At 41.8% G+C, this 17,871-nt stretch overlaps 1 protein-coding gene across 1 annotated transcript in view; it reads right to left on the bottom strand.

The window, feature by feature from the left end:
- Positions 1–1,581: 1,581 nt before the first annotated feature.
- The window catches only part of osa (trithorax group protein osa), a 21,051-nt gene continuing 4,761 nt past the window's right edge, over positions 1,582–17,871 (bottom strand). Inside the window, 17 exon segments of the mRNA XM_018547427.1 lie at positions 1,582–2,589; positions 2,591–4,585; positions 4,808–5,047; positions 5,371–5,687; positions 5,788–5,953; positions 6,032–6,293; positions 6,385–6,544; positions 6,680–6,856; positions 7,472–7,691; positions 8,478–8,675; positions 9,715–9,756; positions 9,889–10,070; positions 10,188–10,313; positions 10,405–10,804; positions 10,894–11,219; positions 11,455–11,553; positions 11,942–12,074. Of these exon segments, the coding sequence (XP_018402929.1) occupies positions 2,452–2,589; positions 2,591–4,585; positions 4,808–5,047; positions 5,371–5,687; positions 5,788–5,953; positions 6,032–6,293; positions 6,385–6,544; positions 6,680–6,856; positions 7,472–7,691; positions 8,478–8,675; positions 9,715–9,756; positions 9,889–10,070; positions 10,188–10,313; positions 10,405–10,804; positions 10,894–11,219; positions 11,455–11,553; positions 11,942–12,074 (5,181 nt within the window). The 3' untranslated portion in view covers positions 1,582–2,451.

The raw sequence follows: 17,871 nt of genomic DNA on the forward strand, positions 1-17,871 counted from the left end.
CTCTCTCTCTCTCTCTCTCTCTCTCTCTCTCTCTCTCTCTCTCTCTCTTTTTCTCTGTTTCTTTAACTGCTGCATAAATGTCGTGAGAGTGGGATTTTACAATTAGGTAGATGTATGTATCGTAAGAATCGTCAAAATATGTGCAAGCTGACAATCGGTATTTGTTAGTTTTACAATAACGTATATGCGCGCTTTGAAAAAGCATAAAATCTTGGTTATAAATATATTCCCATTAGAATCGTTTAATGGCACGATCGAGCTTAAATTTAAAAATCCTCTTGTTTTATCTTTTTAATATATTCGTTTCTACATTATCGCCCCCAGAATCTGTTTTTATCTGCTCCTACAATGTTTCCTCATCTTCCGCCTCTCCGTTCCTTTTTCTTTATATTTTCTTTTTTGTTATCACAACGGCGTTTAATTACGTTTATAAATATGTTTATTCCAAAAAGACTGCAATTAGTTAAATTCTCTACTTTCAAATCTTTGTTCGAAAGGAAGCCATTCAAAAAAAGAAATAAATTTACCGAAACTGTGAAATCTCTTAGAAATTCAAATAATTCCTGCAAATTTAAATGACTATCTAAATTAATCAATTAGTTAGCTTCGCAAGCTGTATTTGTTTTCTTTCTCTTTTCACAGACACTATCCCCACCCCTTTTTCTACCGGCACCCCCATCCTCCGTGCATACATACACGCGCACACATACGCACGCATCTTTACCTCTCTTTCTCTCTCTAAAGTCATCTTTTATATTAATACGCGCACATATGTGGGCCCCTTTTTGTCGAAGCGCCGCGTCGTATGCACGTATCGCACTCGTGCGATCATATTAGACACACACACGCCTCACACACGCATCTCTCGCGCGCACGTATAAGTGGGCATGTGCTCTAGACCGCTTTACTCTGGAACCCCTCTCTATTCTGGAACAGCTTATCCCTTCCCTGTAAAGTGAAATATATATATATCGTATATATCATATAGGAATTATATATATATAAAATATATATGTAATAAATCTATTTATTATAACATGTATAATATATATATAATTACATATAGTATATATAATATTATATAATTCCTTTTTCGCATTCTTTTTTACGCGCGCATCATTACTCTGCCGCGTTACCGTACGTAGAATAAGAGAAGCGAAACATACGGCATAATACGAACAGACAAAACATGTGTTCCGCTATACGAGTATTGGAAGTGGTTTTCCAGAATAGAGGGATACAGTCCGGTCCGGACGATTTCAGAATAGAGGAGTGCTATAGCAACTCTGTCCCCATCATTCTATCTCGAACCTTTCTTTCTTTATATCCTTTCTTCTGTCTCTGTCTCTCTCCCTCTCTCTCTCTGCAGCTCAAACATATACATACATACATAGATACATACATGCATGCACGCAATACACAAATACATAAACATGTACGCACGCATGCACGCTTCCTCGCTGCTTCTCTCCATCTCGCTTTCACGCTCTCTTTCTTTCTGCTATTCTTTCCTCTCAATCAGTGGCTTTATCACACGTATATTATTTTTTCTCTTCTAGCAATGTCTTTCTTCAGTTCTAGTTTCTGCCTGTGCTTCTAAAATCGAGACTTCTTGCGGCCTTACAACCGCAAACGTATATTTGCGCCACTGTAGCCGCAGCACGAAAATCGAATAAGATTTAAATGGAAGTGTGTTATCTACAAAATATCTTAATTACTCGCTAATTACAGCACAAAACATGCAAATATAAAAATTTGCATTATATTATCGTTTAATATTTATATATATCATCCGATATATCATTCCACATCGCACCATTAAGGTTCGCCGACATGATTCTTGGTATATATATTATTATGCAGCTGACCGTTGTCTCTTGAAAGTCCATTTTCTTTTTTTTTTTTTTACTGCGTATGCATATGTGTGTGTGTGTGTGTGTGTGTGTGTGTGTGTGTGTGTGTGTGTGTATTTTGTGTGTATGTCCACACACTCGCGTTTACACGCGCGCATATATATTCATGTATCTGTGTTTGTTATTTTGTGTCTTGTGTTGTGTGTGCATATGCTCTGTGGATATGGGATAGTGTGCATGTCGATCCGTGTTTTTCTAATATGTATTTGTGTATGTGTATGTATCTTTCTTTCATTAACTATGAAATATCTTACACTATCGATATTATTCCAATTCATCGAAGGGGAAGGTATACCAGAAGGCGGATATCGCATCGGGTATACCTACACGCTAACACCAATAATTAAACTTTCTTACTTCCTGTTTAATCGATATAAAACTACAACTGCGCTGCCATGGCTTTTAATCAGCACTTTTGTTCCTTCACTCGTGCACTCTATCACGTCGCGCGCGAGTCTTTCTCGCCTCGTCACTCTCCCTCGTCTCTTTCCATCATATATATCCATCTATCTCCCGCTTTCCCCACAACGTCCACCTTTTAACGCACTATAGCCGTCCATAACATTGTCGTCGTCACGTGCGTTTTACTCGTTGTTGTCGTCACCGTCGGCACCGTTAATAATAATCCGCGCGAATCGCGTACTAGTGTCCCGACCGACGACAGAGAGTTACGTGCCCCTCGAACATTGGAACAACACACGCGCGACTATCGCGGCGACCTGCTGATCCAGGATCTGGCTCATCACCAAGGCGAGCAGGCGGGACTCGTGCTGCAGAAGGAGAGTTCGGTTATCCGGATGCCTGGCGAGGTTGAGCAGCGTGCCGGCCGCACGTCGCAACATGTCAAGACTGGTACCCATCGATTCGGGATTGTCGCGTAGAGCCGCGAGACCGTGCTGATTAGCGACGCCGAGTGCGCTTGTCTCGGCCTGCTCGATGAACGCGACGAGCAGCGCAACGCATGGCGTTTGTAGGGCGATGGTACGCGCGACGCCACTGTCCGCGGCCGACAGGAAGTGCAATAGATTCACGCCGAACTCGCGCAGCACTTGTTCTTCGCTGCGACAGAGGAGCCTAGTCAGCACCGAGCATAGTCTCTGTAATCGTGAGTACGGCGGCGTCGCCACCACCAGATCAACGTTGCACTCGGTCACGCATAATTTGCACAATGCCTCAAGCGCGAGTCTCTGCGGCGACAACGAGGAATTCGGGCCGACCGTTGGAAACGGATCCTGACCATGCGCAGCCGGACATACGGCCCAATGAAGAAGGCCATCGAGCACTGGCCGCGAGATTTCCTCCGGATGCTGGCTCAGATCCATATGGCCGGATATATTGGCGGCCATCACGAGAACGTTCTCCCTAACATGATGGAGGAAGTCCCACCACCATTCACCTTCGCCTTGTAGACTGCTACACGAGTCTGCGAAATCCGCGTCCTCTTCACGATCATAATTACGTGTCTTTTGCGCCCGTATCGGATGTTCGTGATGTAGCAGCAATAACTTGCCTAGTAGACTGAGGAACGTAACGTTCTTCGCGAATTCCGCTTCATTGCCGGGGATGAAAGTGAGATTCCTTAGAATTGTCGACAGGCACACGCAACGACGAGCCAGGTTGTCCTGCGTTTCCGTCACCAGGTACAGACTCGCTTCGTCCCTTGAGTAACTTTCGTCCTCGTAGTCACTTATCCTCCGTCGTTTTAACGTACCTGCCGGATCTCTTATTTGTAATCTTGGTCCCTCCCTATCGTCTCTCGTCGTTATCAGTTCATGTTCGTCCGTTGTTTCTGTCTTGATCTCAGTTTTATCAATGGTGTTATCGATGTTGCCTGAAACCGTCGCTACCGATTCATTCAGTCCATTTTGCGTCGGCAACGAGTCCTCGTCGTTCTTTGACATATCACTGCCAAAATGTTCACCCATATTATTGTTTGCTTTCGTCACTTCGCTGTCGCAATCCTTTTTAAAACCGTCGTTCTTCTTCTCGAACAGCTCCCTTGTAAGATCGTTCATCTCCACAGGTTCCTTCTTGATCCTCGACAGTACGTCACTCAAAGTTTTCGTCTTCTTTTTCTTGTCTAGCTGTTGCTGTTGCTTACGTTCGCCACTGTCTTTATTAGATTGCTTGTCGCCAAGCTCACCAGACTTATGAGTGAAGTCTAGCGTCTCGTGGACACCACCGACGCTATCCGCTTTGGCTTCGTCTTTCAAATCTGTGCTGTCAACTTCCTTTTGTAACAACGGCGGTTTCTCGTCCCTTAATAAACGGGCGAAAGGCACCGAGCCCATCTCTGACTGAAAACACGTGACGATGTATTTGGTCGCGTTCGTGTCGACTTGCCACGGCTCGGTTTCCGATTCGCACTCCTGATGATCCCAAGGCCTCCGGGTGTCCAAAACGAACAAATCGTCATCCCGAGGGACGATCTTAACGGGGCGACCTCTCCTCGAGAGATACGTATAATTCGATGTCGACAGCAATTTCGTCCGATCTTCAGAATCGATTGGGCGCGTTACTGCACCGAGGTCTACCTCCGGACCATCTGCAGCCTGGCAATAGCGATCGTCGTCGTTTACACATGATTCGAACATGTCGGAGAGAGAACGCGAGAAGTGTTCCAGCAGAACGTCCAGTAGTCCGGGTAGGTGTGTCAATCCGAAATAACTTACCTATAAACGGAAAATTTATGAACATTTTGTACGTGTTTATTAGATTTTCAAAATGTATATGTAAATTGTAGCACGAAAGATTCGTTAATACAAATTGTTGTACACACACACATCTTTCACATTTATTGTATATTTTATCCTTTTAATTTTATGTGAATTAAAATTCTATATAATCATTATTTTTTTCTTTAAAATAATTACGATAGCAAAAAATATACTCACAGAAGAGTCATCGAATAACAAAATGTTTAATACATCAAGGGCCCAGCAGCTCTCAGCGAGCAGACCCGATCTCAAAGCCATCATGATGCGCCAAGCTTCTACTGGTGCCACGTCAGCGCGTGTCAGTTTTCGTCGCTTGTACAAAAGAGGCGTGATCGCTTCTACGCTGTCAGGAGGGAATGTCATTTCTCTCTTTGACGTCGGTTGCTGGCTGATCATGGGACTTACTCCGAGTTGAGTCTGTGCAAAATAATATGATATTCATTTATCTATGAAACAGTTCGATTGAAATGATACATATCGCGAAACAAACACAGTTCTAGACAATAACAATGATAACAATAACTATGATAACAAAACAATCGCAAAAAAGTATAGTTCCAAACAATTATGATAATGATAACGATAACTATAATAACGAAGCAATTAATTAAAAAATATACTAAGTATGGAATGTTATTTATAACAAATACTATAAACCATGTTAAATTTTTCGTTATTGTGTTAGATTATTTTAAAATCAACTTACGAGAATATTGTTTGTAGAAGAATTAAGTACATACCTGATGATTCCCAGGTGCTGGATACAAAGGGGACGGTTGATTCGTGTAGCGATGATCCCACGGTGGAGGTGGATGCGCTATAGCATTTAGAGATGGTTGAGGTGTAGACCTATTCGATGGCTGACTGGCCCATTGTTGACTACTAGCCACCATACCGCCAACTGCCGGAGCAGTTGGGGCAGCGGTAACGACTTGGGTTACTTGTTGCGGTGGCTGTGGTTGTGGTTGTTGTGATGGTGATGGTGCCTGCTGGCTTGGGTATTGAACCCTATTGTTTCCACTATTACTATTGTACTGATTAGTTGTATTTGGCCATCCTGCAGCAAGAAATAGCATATAATCAAGATCAAAATATTCACTTAGCTTACAAAACTTCTGAAATAGTAATACATGATTATCAACATTTAAGTATCTCACCTGGATACGCTGGTCGTTGTTGATTATACTGGGGATACTGTTGGTCTTTGGCAAAATCTGGGTGGCGTCTAGGTTGAGTGGGACCTGGAGGGGGTGGTGGCATGTTCTTGTTAGCCGATCCGCTTGCAGTATATATTTGAGTTCCAGCAGGCGCTCCGTATCCACTCTGCAACACAATGATAGATATTGAAAGATTGTTAATTTTATCATTTTATGTAATTAATATAAAAACATCGAGTATTACTTGTTCCTGTCGATAGTAGTCTTGTGGACACGAGTATGACGACACAGTTGGTGGTTGTGAGGGCGAGGAAGGCTGGCTAGTCGCCGTTTGCTGTTGCACAGTGGCCGGATGAGGCTGCGGTCCCGCAGGATAGCTGTTGGTCCGCGCGTTAGGAGGTGTTGCCGTGGGATAACTAGCGGGACCCTGTTGACCGCTTGTGTATCTGTTGTACATATCCTGTCCAGTAGCGTTGTTCGGCGGCATGTTACCACCCGGGTATCCCCTGTACGCAACAAAAATGAATATGAATGTTTTTCTCCGCGGAACATTATTGAAACGAGAGACATGTCGGATGATGATTGCCTATCTCTCACCTGTCGACATCCGGTACGTATGGAGGATAATGTGATCTGGGAGAGTATGGTTGATTGAACTCTGCTTGTTGAGACATCGCGTTTCCCTGCGGCCGAATGTACTGCTCTTGCGGATAGTTCTGATAGGAGCCCGTGTTTTGGTAAGTGCCTTGTTGTATCCCTTTAAAAATAAAATTGTCATAAAATTTTTGATAACGTTTAATGATAAAAATCACAATAAACGTATTCGATAGTATGTATAGCACTACAATAGAGATATAAATAACTAAGAAAATGCAAACTGTGAGAAATGTACCTTGATGAGCAGAGGGTGCGCTGCTTTGGCTGGGTGGCCTAGGCGGTGGCGGCGTATATTCTGACGATGGACCACCGGGTGTGCCGCCTGCGTAACTACCCTGATAGCTTCCATAACCGTCCATAGAAGCATTGCTTGATCCAGCAGCGGGAAAGGAGTCTTGAGAATTGGAAGAACCTGCGAGAACGAATTGTTTTTTAGTTGAGAAGTTTTTTGATATAAGAAAACTTTGTACAAGCAAATAATATTTTTGAGAATAGCAGAATTATTATCAGGGTATCCAGCGGTATCTGGCTAGTCAATTCAAGGATAATTCAAGGATTACTCAAAAAGAGTAAAAAGCCTAGTTTTCCCAAGTTAATTAATTTTCATTAATTAATTAATTCACGCAATATTAAGGTATCTACGTCCAGACATTTAAGGCCTCTGTACACGATCAGTAATACTGTCAGTATCAACGAATATTGACAATATTATTGATTGTGCGTGGTTAATATTAATGGATTGACGTAGAATACTGACAATGATTTGGATTTAAATACATGCTTTTTTTTTCCTTAAGATCCATGTCGCCATAGATAAAAATATACGTCAAATCAAACTGAAGTGAAATATTATCAATAATACCTGATCGTATAAGATTGTAAAAACTAATGCATACTGTCAGTAATACTGATTCAGTATTACTGACCGCGTAGGGAGGCCTATACACAAGATTTTTTATTATTAATCTCGAATATTTTTCTACAATATTATAATTAAATTGTGCGCGCGTGTGTATATAGTTCATACCCGGCGATGGTACGGAAGCAGTTCCCTTAGATCCCTTCTTCTTTGAACCCGCTTCGACCTGATTAATAATGGGTTGCGGATCCACACCGCCACGATCGAAGTGGCACTCATATGCCAGCAGATGTTTCGTATAATGCTTGCGCAAAGTGTAAGCAGCGCTACTGCTAGCACCGATTCCCAACAGACCAGCTATATCTTTCCACGTCTTGTTTTTCGTCACCTACAGAAAGAAATTACACATAGACATTCTTTACTATGCTCGCGAAAAAAGAATTTTATGTCGAATTTCAAACACAGACAAAAAATCTGCATGTCCAAAAGAAACGTAATAATATAAAAGGCATCGCCGACGTTTTGTAACCTGAGATACCAGTCACAAAAAAAATGATATGGATCGGCGAAATCTCTAAATGCATGCAAGTATTAAAAAAATAAATAAATAAAAAAAAGATGAGAGAAATACACAGAGTACAATCGGAACGATTACCGTTATCGTAATATTTCGACATTAAAAGTTTATCTTCGCTGTGTGATTATTAGAATAATTCCATATAGCACCAAGGTTTGTAGATCAGGGTGTTTCCATATTCGACTGTTGAACAACTACTTCAAGAAAAGATATGTTAAGCATTTCTTTTTCTTTTCTTTCCTAATATTTAGACACAGATTATGAGAAAGGGATACTGATAGCAAAAATAATACAACTATACACGTACATCATGCACAATTCAACTAGACGTAAAAACAAAGCGTATTCTGAGGTGTTCCTCACACAAATTATTTCAATTTCAAACTTAAACTCTGATAAATTATCAAAGTTTTATCAAAGTTTTGCTTGATGCAAACTTTAGAAATACTTTGAATCATCAAGCACCAATAGCAAGGAGTGATCAACAAGACACCTCAAAAATGTACAGTGTGCAGAACAAGTAAAGAATGTAAAAATACATAAAAACGATACAAAAACTATGTAAGACACCAAGGGCTAGATGGAACTACACTGCACCTTGCATACCTCCATGAAGCCCCCCCTCTCCTTCACGTAGAGGTAAAGCCGAAATAGATCGAGGGGGTTCTTGGAGATGGTAGGACAGCTGGTGATCGGTGATCTTCGTTCTTCCATGAAGTTGACTAGCTTATCCAGCCAGCTTCTTCGTTCTAGCGATTCGTCCATTTCGTATAACTTTGCCAGACTATCTGTCTTCTGAAAGTCGCAATTATTATGTTTCTTTAGCATATTCTTGTATAAAAATCTTGTATGGAATTTTATTAACACATAAATTCGACAGAAATGTCTTATCATATATTATCGATCTAACTAAAACATAGGACGATTATTATTCTTGCAAAGCTGCGTAATCCCAATTGTAGCAATTATAGTATCTAACATGCATAAACATAGTTTTTATATATCTCTTTTCTCCATTTGGTAAACATTTTTAATTAACACCAGTTAAGATAATCTTCATTCCTATCACTAATAAAGCGTACATTTTTATCAGATAAATCCACAGTTAATAAATAAAAAATATTAGTAATTCTCAAAGATTTTGATAACTATTTCTTCCTCTCAACGTATGTTTAAAAAAAAAAAAATTTATTTAATATCTGTTAGAAATTAAATAAACCGGAGCAATACATAATATGCAGTTCAGCAATTTAATGCATACGATAATCATTATTAAGTAAATTTTCTGTTATTATGCGGAGAAATAAAACAGAAAACACTTGTAAAATATTCATTGTGAGTACAAAAATAAGCGTCAATATATCTTGCGTCAATACATGTGGATAAATCATCCACATAACATCATAAGATTGCTGCAACAATTTATCTAATACAATCTGTGTAATATTTGTACGATTATATTACTTTCTAAAGCGTAGGTTATATTATTATATAATTCTTTTGCAATCTTGTAAAAGAAATAGTTAATTATTGTGCTGTTATGATTGTCTGCCCAAGAAAAATGTTACATTAGTAATATCAGGATGAATGATATACTTTAAAATATTAATATACAAATTAGAAATTAGGTTATTACAACTATATTAAGTATTAAAATAATAATATACTTAACGTAGTTTTTATGAATATGGCATTATGATCTGCGAGATTAATATAATATGCATGTGCCAAGCAAGAAAAGTTAGTGTAAAGTAAAAATGTCTAAAGCGTGGAGTGCAAAAGGGGAATGACATCTCGACGATATAACAAATATTTGTAGTGAAAAAACAATAACCTTAGATCTGTATGGGTCTTGAGGCACATGACTGTTAAACACCTGTAAAATATTAAAATATTGAAAATGCAAATAATATATTGCATTTAAACTTCATCTGTGGTAATCAGTTAACTGCTAATTAATTAGTACATTAGAATGCGTATCACGCGTAAAAGTGTGGAAAATACGTACAGGACTAGCAGGAGTACGTGGCCAACCAGGGCTGTTCATGTCAGAATATTCCTCGTGAATCGAATTAATGCTAGCAGCGCCAGGAGACGGAACAGTGCTCTGTGGTGTCGCAGGATGGCTATGGTATCCTCCTATCATTTCTTTCCGCACTTTTGGTGTAAATGCTGGATCTTCACCAGATGCTATTTATAAATATATTTTGCTAAGATAACTGTACTCCCATATGGCCCGAGTTTTACAAGATTAAATTTCACGGACAAAGAACAGATTTAGAAATAATAATTATATATAATACTAACCAGCTGATGCATTAGATAACGTTGACTGCTGCGAACCTTCATCCAAAGACGTACCGTCTGGACCTGTTGTTATTACAGACGTCACAGTACCACTCGAAGTAGATATGACATTTATAGCTGACGTACCTACGCATAAAACATGCAATTTTGCTATTCATTTGTACGCAAACAACAATAAAAAGAGAAAGTCCACTTGATTTAAGACATTTTCACTCACCTGAAGCAGTCGTAGTTATACCGCTGTCGTTGGAAGTCTCAGCCGTGAGATCTGCAGAATTGTGGCTGGTAGGGGTTGGTGCTGACGCGGGGTGTGAATTCGGTGTTGTACTCGGCGGTGGCATTGGACTACCCTCGTGGTTGAGAGGCGGTGTAGCTGCCGGCGTATGTAAATGTGGTACCGCCGAGCTAGTAGGCGGTGGTGGTTGATTACTTATGTGATTAGGAGACGGTGGTGGCGGACCCATCGAGCTCGCCGGCGGTCCCATATTACCAATGACAGGTACTACTCCTGGAGCGCCTGGCGGTACCATCGCGGTAGCACCACCAGCACCATAAACTTGCGGCGGTCCCGGACTCGGTGGCATTCCCGGCGGTACACTATTAAAGCCCATTTTATGCTGAAAAAAACAAGAACGTTAGCTTCGATTAATACAACAATGAAATAAATCATTGCTATGTATTGTCGATTAAATTAAACGTTTATTACCGTGTACGGTGGATATTGTACTAAGTTGTTAGGTCTGTTGGGAGGCTGATACTGATTGTTGGGTGGCGGTTGCGAGTTCGCAGGCGTTGGATATCCCTGTGGAAACTGCATATGAGGACGAGGAGGTGGATACGTAGATTGTGCATGATAACCTCCAGGCTGACCCGCAGCTGTTCCACCAGCTGCATAACCCATTCCACCACCCATTGGACTAATCCCACCGAGAGCCGTCGAACCAGGTCCCGGTTGCACTACACCAGGACCAGTGCTATTCATTTTGTAGCTATGCATATGTGGTGAAGGACCCAATGGTTGTTGGTACGCTCCTAAAATCAGTGATTGTTTCACCTTATTATTATCGATTTTAATGTAACAATTTGCACAATAAATAAATAAATCTCGCAATAAAAGAATGATTATAGAGGTATGCGTTCGGGTAGACGTTATTAATGTTATTTGTGTCATTCTATCCTTGTTTTACTTTTAATAAACGAAGAAGATAGAATGACATAAATAGCGCTGCTCAAACGTATCCAAAAGCAGAAAAAACAGAATTTGTACCTTGAGTGGTCATAGGAGAGTGACTCATGCGCGGTGCTGGCCCACTACTATCCGACTGGCTACTCGACGGACGTGGAGGCATCTGAACGTTTTGTTGGCCTGTACATTCAAGAATAAATTTTCAGAGAGGTACTCCAACATTATACAATGCAAGAAAAGAAAAAGAAAGAAAAAGACGATAGTAGATAAACTCTTATATAACATCCAAGTTACACTTCTTCAATATCGTTATTAAGAAAACAAAAACACAAACATGAGTTTGGATACATTGAGCGTACTATACAGAGCATCCCAGATATATTAAAAAGTCAATGAGAAGTTGAAAACATTTTCTTTTTATAAAAGTCAATCAACTTTAAATCTTCACATCAAATATAAACGTTTCTGTAAACTCTGGGATATCCTGTATAGAGCAATCTGTAATTAGAAATTCTATTATTAAATACAAATGCGAGTGAAAAGAGAGACAGACGTAAAAAAGACCGACCAACAGCAGGGGACATCGAGCGAGAACCTGTGGATCCTGTAGGTGACGGGGTAGGTCTCATCCCCTGAGAGTTCGGTGTCCCTGGACAAGCTGGTCCATTCGAACTGTCGTTACTATTCTGTCCTGATAATTCCTGCAATCCAAGTGAAACCGTAGAATAACAAGTTGCAATAATAAAAAAGAGATTACTTAAGAATACAAGAAAAAAAATATACAATACAAATAGAGATAAAATGTGATAAATTTTGGAGCAAGCTCCATCTCTCTCATTTAATTCAAGTTTCACGGTTTTACTATACAGTTAGTTTATGATAAATAAACTAGGCGTAATTTTAAAACAGCTGATAAGAAGACACATTTGGTGTAATACTTTTCACACGACTATCCCAAATTCATACATCATGTGATTTGTCGGCAAATATCGGTGGTAATTTTTTTGAAGTAGGTCAGCACAATAGTGAACGTTCTCACTGTAGAAGAACCATCACAAATATTCAGTCCCTGCGATAGCGGGCACTAGTTAAAAATACAAGATACGGATACGTTCTTGACGTAAACAGTTGACAATCGCGGCTCGGACGAGACACACGAGTTCGATCAGCGAGGACTCCGCAGAGTCTCAAGAGAGAGAGTCACGACGAAGAGATCACATTAGCTAAGTGAGTTGTTAGCTGTAGTACGAGAGACCGACTCGATGAGAAGTCACACGCGTGAGTTCACCTCCCTGCTGCTACGACGGCGGTTCCGTTTAGTGCGATTCGCGCCGCCTTCGTGGCTACGGACGACGGCGACGCGGCGCGGGCGATCCGACGTCGTCGGGCGTGCTCTCGTGCGACTCGGACGTTGGTGGAGCGGCGGAGTATCGCGTGTTCCTCGTCTCCGAAAATCAATCGACGTCGATACTGACGGTGACGGCGATGACGGCGGCGGCGGCGGCGGCGGTGGTGGCGGCGGCGGCGGTGGCGGCAGCGATGACGACGACGGTCGTCCGAAGCGGCGCGAAACGAAGCGAGAACCCAGCAACGGCGATGTCGCCCATGTTATTCGAGTCCGCGCGCGCGGCGGTTAGTATAATCTCGCGCACGAACGCTCGTTCTTGTCACACACTATCCCGCATAGCGAGCGGTACGAGGCGGAACGATCCTGCCTACGATCGTTTGCCGTCGTTGTCGTCGCAACGCGATGGCACGCGGCGCGTCGTTCTCGGCCACAGTCCACGGAGCGCACACAACAACCCGTGTGTTGTACTCCACGGTCGAAATCGGTGTGTGCATGTGCTCGCGTGTACACGCACTTCGTACGGGTCGTCCGTCACAACGAGGCATCGGCACACAACAGCGGCACACACAACGAGCGGCGATGGCCCGCTGCGTGTGCGTGAATACGCGCGCGTGTGCGTGCATTCAGGGTAGAGAAGGGGCCGGGCAGGGCGAGAGGAGGGAAGGAGAAAGAGAGTGGAACGGTGACGAGGAGAGCTATAGAGATCGGAGAGAGAGACGGTTAGAGTATAGAGACGGTGGGTAGGGATGGGACGAGCGAGCGACCGAGAGAGAGAGAGAGAGGGTGATAGCGCGAGCGGCGAGGGGAAGCGAGGCGGAGGGAGGCCGAGAGAGGAACGAAAGAAAATTCAGGCACATCATTACACCTACCACAGGCCGCGTATAGTTGCTCCGTGCGGATGGCGATTAAACACTTCCTCGGGCGTACGAGCGAATGTACGGTACATAGGCCGTCCGACACAAGGACTCTCGGGCATGACGCGAGAGATCGAAGGAGAGGCGTTACCCGGCTCTCCACTTAAAGCACGACGAGGACCAACCGGAGGCGGAGGAAAAGGAAGAGAGAGCGAGAGAGAGAGAGAGAGAGAAACAATAAGAGAAGCGGAAACGTATTTCGCACCGTGTGCGGAGTCGCGCTTTCACATGTCTGTCGAACCGCGAGGAGTAACGTACGCGCGAAGCGGAGGACAGTGTTCTCCGAGAGGAGAGAATTTTCTACGAGCGAGAATCAGGGAATTATCGGTAAACAATCGTATATATCGGTTAAACGCGGGCATGGTTCGTTCCCGGTTGTGTCCGCTCCCCTTTCTGCGCGTCGGAGGACGCGCGCGCTCTTTTTATCTGTCTCTCTCTCTCTCTCTCTCTCTCTCTCTCTCTCTCGCGACGTTTTTATTCCGCCAACGCCGTCGTTTTGCTGTCGTGTGCGTGCCACCTCGTTCTCCGCGAGCGTCGCATGTTGTGTCAATAAGTCTGCCAAAGAGCTCCGTGTCACGGTAATCGAAGGCTGATGGAACTTGGAAAGAGACACGTAGAGTTACGTAGTAGTACAGTATCGTCGCGTCGTCGTAATCATCGTCCCTCTATTCGCGCTCGCTGCCTGCCTGCCTGCGTGCGTGCGTGCGTGCGCGCGTCCACGCGTCAAGCAGGTTATAATCCGCGCGACTTGGAACCTTGAAACGTACAGTAACGTGCGCGACAGAGAACGCGCAGGTAGCGCGCGATGCGAAATACGTTGAGAGCAAGAAGCGATCCTTTTTATCGGGGTCGCTCGCTCGTCGTCGTCGTCGTCGAGATCTCTCGGTTTACAGATTTCCGCGTCTAGCTAAGCTGGCTCGCCGTCGCTCGGCGGTCGGAGGGCGTTCTTTCGTGGCGCGGCAAGCGTTCGTCGCCGCTCGGCCGTTCCCGCCGTGCCTCGGTATACCGTATACGCCAGCGAATCGTTCCCAAAAGCCCTGGCCTCCGCTCTCGGGAACTCTATCCGAAGTCGATATATTCCCCGTATATATAATCAGTACTCTACTATCTATTCTCGCTAATAATGTTAATTCCCGTTAAACATTCTACGTTTTCACAGCGTGTTTATCTTTTTCCAGTTTCCTCCGAGAAAGATTTTCTCTTTTTTTCCCTCCCCCCTCCACCCCCGCCTCCGCGTTCTCATTACTTTGAATGTAGCTGATGGATCGCGAATGTTCAGAATTGTGGAGTTGTCAACTTCACCGCCGTTCCGAATCCATCGAATGTATAGCACATAGATCGTCTCGTGTGTTAGATAGGATATATGATATCGTACGCTTTCGGAGACTCACTCACACATAACATACACACACACGCACACGCACACAAAAACGCAAAAATCGTGGCGCGACAAGCGGTCGGCGAGCGTCGTACAACTTCGGCAATTTTCGATCGGCGAATTTGTGTGCCCCAGTAAAGCCCGAGCACCGAGATTCGTGTGTCTATACGAATCTCGTTGTGTGTTCTCTTTATGCAAAAATAAAATAAACCTTCCCATGTCCCATTAATTTTATGTAGAGAGAGAGAGAGAGAGAGAGAGAGAAAAAGAAAGGGAGAAAATACATATATACCATCTAGATCGCAGGATTGACAAAAATCCGCACGAATGAAGTGCAGAGCGCGATAAAAACGAACGATAAAAGTAAAAACGTTTAAAATATCCTCGATATACAGAGAGAGAGAGAGAGACACCAATTATTTAACGTTAAATACGACTATCCGATTCGCGCTCCGAAATAAAAATGTACACGAATATTCAAACAATCAACGCCAAACGCGGAAATGTAGATTTAAATCTTCATATATGTGTATATAAGATTCGTTATCTTTACTTTTTGATAACGAAAAGCGAAAGCTCTCACTCGGTCTTTGGCGCGTTTGATTCGAATGGCTCCTTCTTATCAGTCGAACGAAATTAAAAGTGATCGTTAAAGGAAGGGGGAAAGAATCCTATAAAACTCGTCTGTTTTACCGATTCAGCAGGACCTACACACACGTGCAATTTGTACGTCATTAATACATCACTATACACTCCTACTCTCTAATTTATTGAGTGAAATCTCACTCCAAAAGAGTTAAAATACCGCCACTATTGAAGAAGAGCGTAAAATTTACATTCTCGAAGAGTGGTAGATTTTCACTCCTTTTTGGAGTAAGATTTATATATCCAAAGGAAAGAAATATCACTCCTCTTTTGTGTGGAGTGAACTCTCCAAAAATGTGAAATTTTACTCCAAAAAAAAAAGAGTACGAATCTGCCACTGTTATTCAAGAGTGCAAATTTTTCACTCTTTCAACAATGACAGTATTTTTTAACTCTTGTGAAGTTAGATTTCGCTCCAAGAAATTTAGAGACTACATCAATAATATGCACAGAAATTTTCTAATTTTTCATATTACAGGATTGTCACAAATTCCTTATTCTAAGATTCTATAATTTTTTCCTGATTTCCATAGGAAATTTCATGATTTTCCCTGACATTCAATAACATTTTGAAATTTTCTGTATTTTTGCCCTAATTTATGAACCGTTAAATATTTTATTGAGAGATTAATTTAACACAGCACAATGTATGTAAATTATTATTATTAATATTGCCAACACAGCTGGCATTTTTAATTGTTAAATTGATAATATTCCAAAATTGCTGTTAAATGTGATGTACGTACGTATACTAAAAACTTGTTTAAAGTTACGAATTTTGATTTTTTAAACAATTTTGCTAAATTCCCTGATTTTTACAATTTTCGTTATTGTTTTCAATTTTCCTAATAATTCTCTGATTTTTAATTTTGCAATTCTGTATTTAGGTGTTTAAACCTAATTCTAAGAACAACTCAGTTTGTAATCTTTAGTCCAAATCAAGATTATTTTATACGTACAAAATACAAAACTTTCATATAAAGCGAATATTACAAGTAAATGCCGATAAAAAAAACTGTAATTTTCTAAATATACAAATTTAGACCGATGAGAATATATCTAATTAATCTTAAGTCTTAATAAGGTTTTAATACTTAAATATATATGATATTTCTTGTGTGAATTTATTTACATTCTGACTGCATATCGCGCGCCGAAATCGTTTTTGTCCTTAAAACGTATTCATGAGCAGAATCAGAAAATATCACTTACTAAATTGTACAAGCAATTTAATAATTTTTTTATGCTAATAAGTATCTTTAACAAAAATATTAAATTTTATATGTTAATAAAAATTTTTTATATGGAGTAAAAATCTAAATGCGAATTTATTGTGAAAAATATTACCTCAGTAATATAATTTTCTAACTTTTTAATTTTTTTGTATAAAGTGGATGGATTTAATTATGGAAAGAGACTTTTTAAATTTGAGCAATTAGAAGCATACTTATTTAAAAAATAATCAATAAAACAGACACTCTAGGATTCTCTTTAATGTTCTCAGATCGCTGACTTGCGTCTGGTTATTAAATTTCGGTTCGAAACACGCATCTAGCAGAGAAATTCCGTTTCGGACACAAGATACGTTCGAGTCGACCCAAGTTGGTGCGAATTGGGAACGCCGCCGGTTTGATTCGTACAATCCATTGTCACCGAAGTCAAAGTGTTTACGTTATCGCGCACGACGGAGTTAATCCGTTCGATAGAAACGCGCTGAGCTTCAGCGATATGCTACGTGAATGTGTGTATAGAAAGGTCCGATCCGATCGGCATATCTCTCTCTTTCTCTCTCACGGACCAGTCACGAACACACGCAGCAGGAAGATGTGCGTGAATGAAAACGTAAATAACGCTGGCGGGAGGGGGAGGGGGGGAGGAAGGCATGTGCATATATTCGCCCGCGTCCTCGGGCGAGCGCGAAATCGCTCGGGTTACGCAACATTATTTTTATCTGCCGGTCGGCGTAATGTTATTATCCCGTCGGTTGTGACAATAACTGAATCCGAGGTTCATTCAACTCCGTCCATTTATCGGAGGAGTGAGAAACGAGTATCGGGCGAATCGTCAAAACAGTGCGATAATTTCGGTGAGAATGCAGGATTTCGAGATTCCTATCAAAATTCGCAAAGATTGGCGCGAGATGACCTATCCCCTGCCCCCCCTCATTCGCTAATAACAGCCTGAGAATTAGTAGCGGCCCCCCCCCCCCCCCC

Source organism: Cyphomyrmex costatus, unplaced genomic scaffold (assembly GCF_001594065.2).
Source record: "Cyphomyrmex costatus isolate MS0001 unplaced genomic scaffold, Ccosl1.0 scaffold639, whole genome shotgun sequence".
Classification (NCBI taxonomy): Eukaryota; Metazoa; Arthropoda; class Insecta; order Hymenoptera; family Formicidae; genus Cyphomyrmex; species Cyphomyrmex costatus.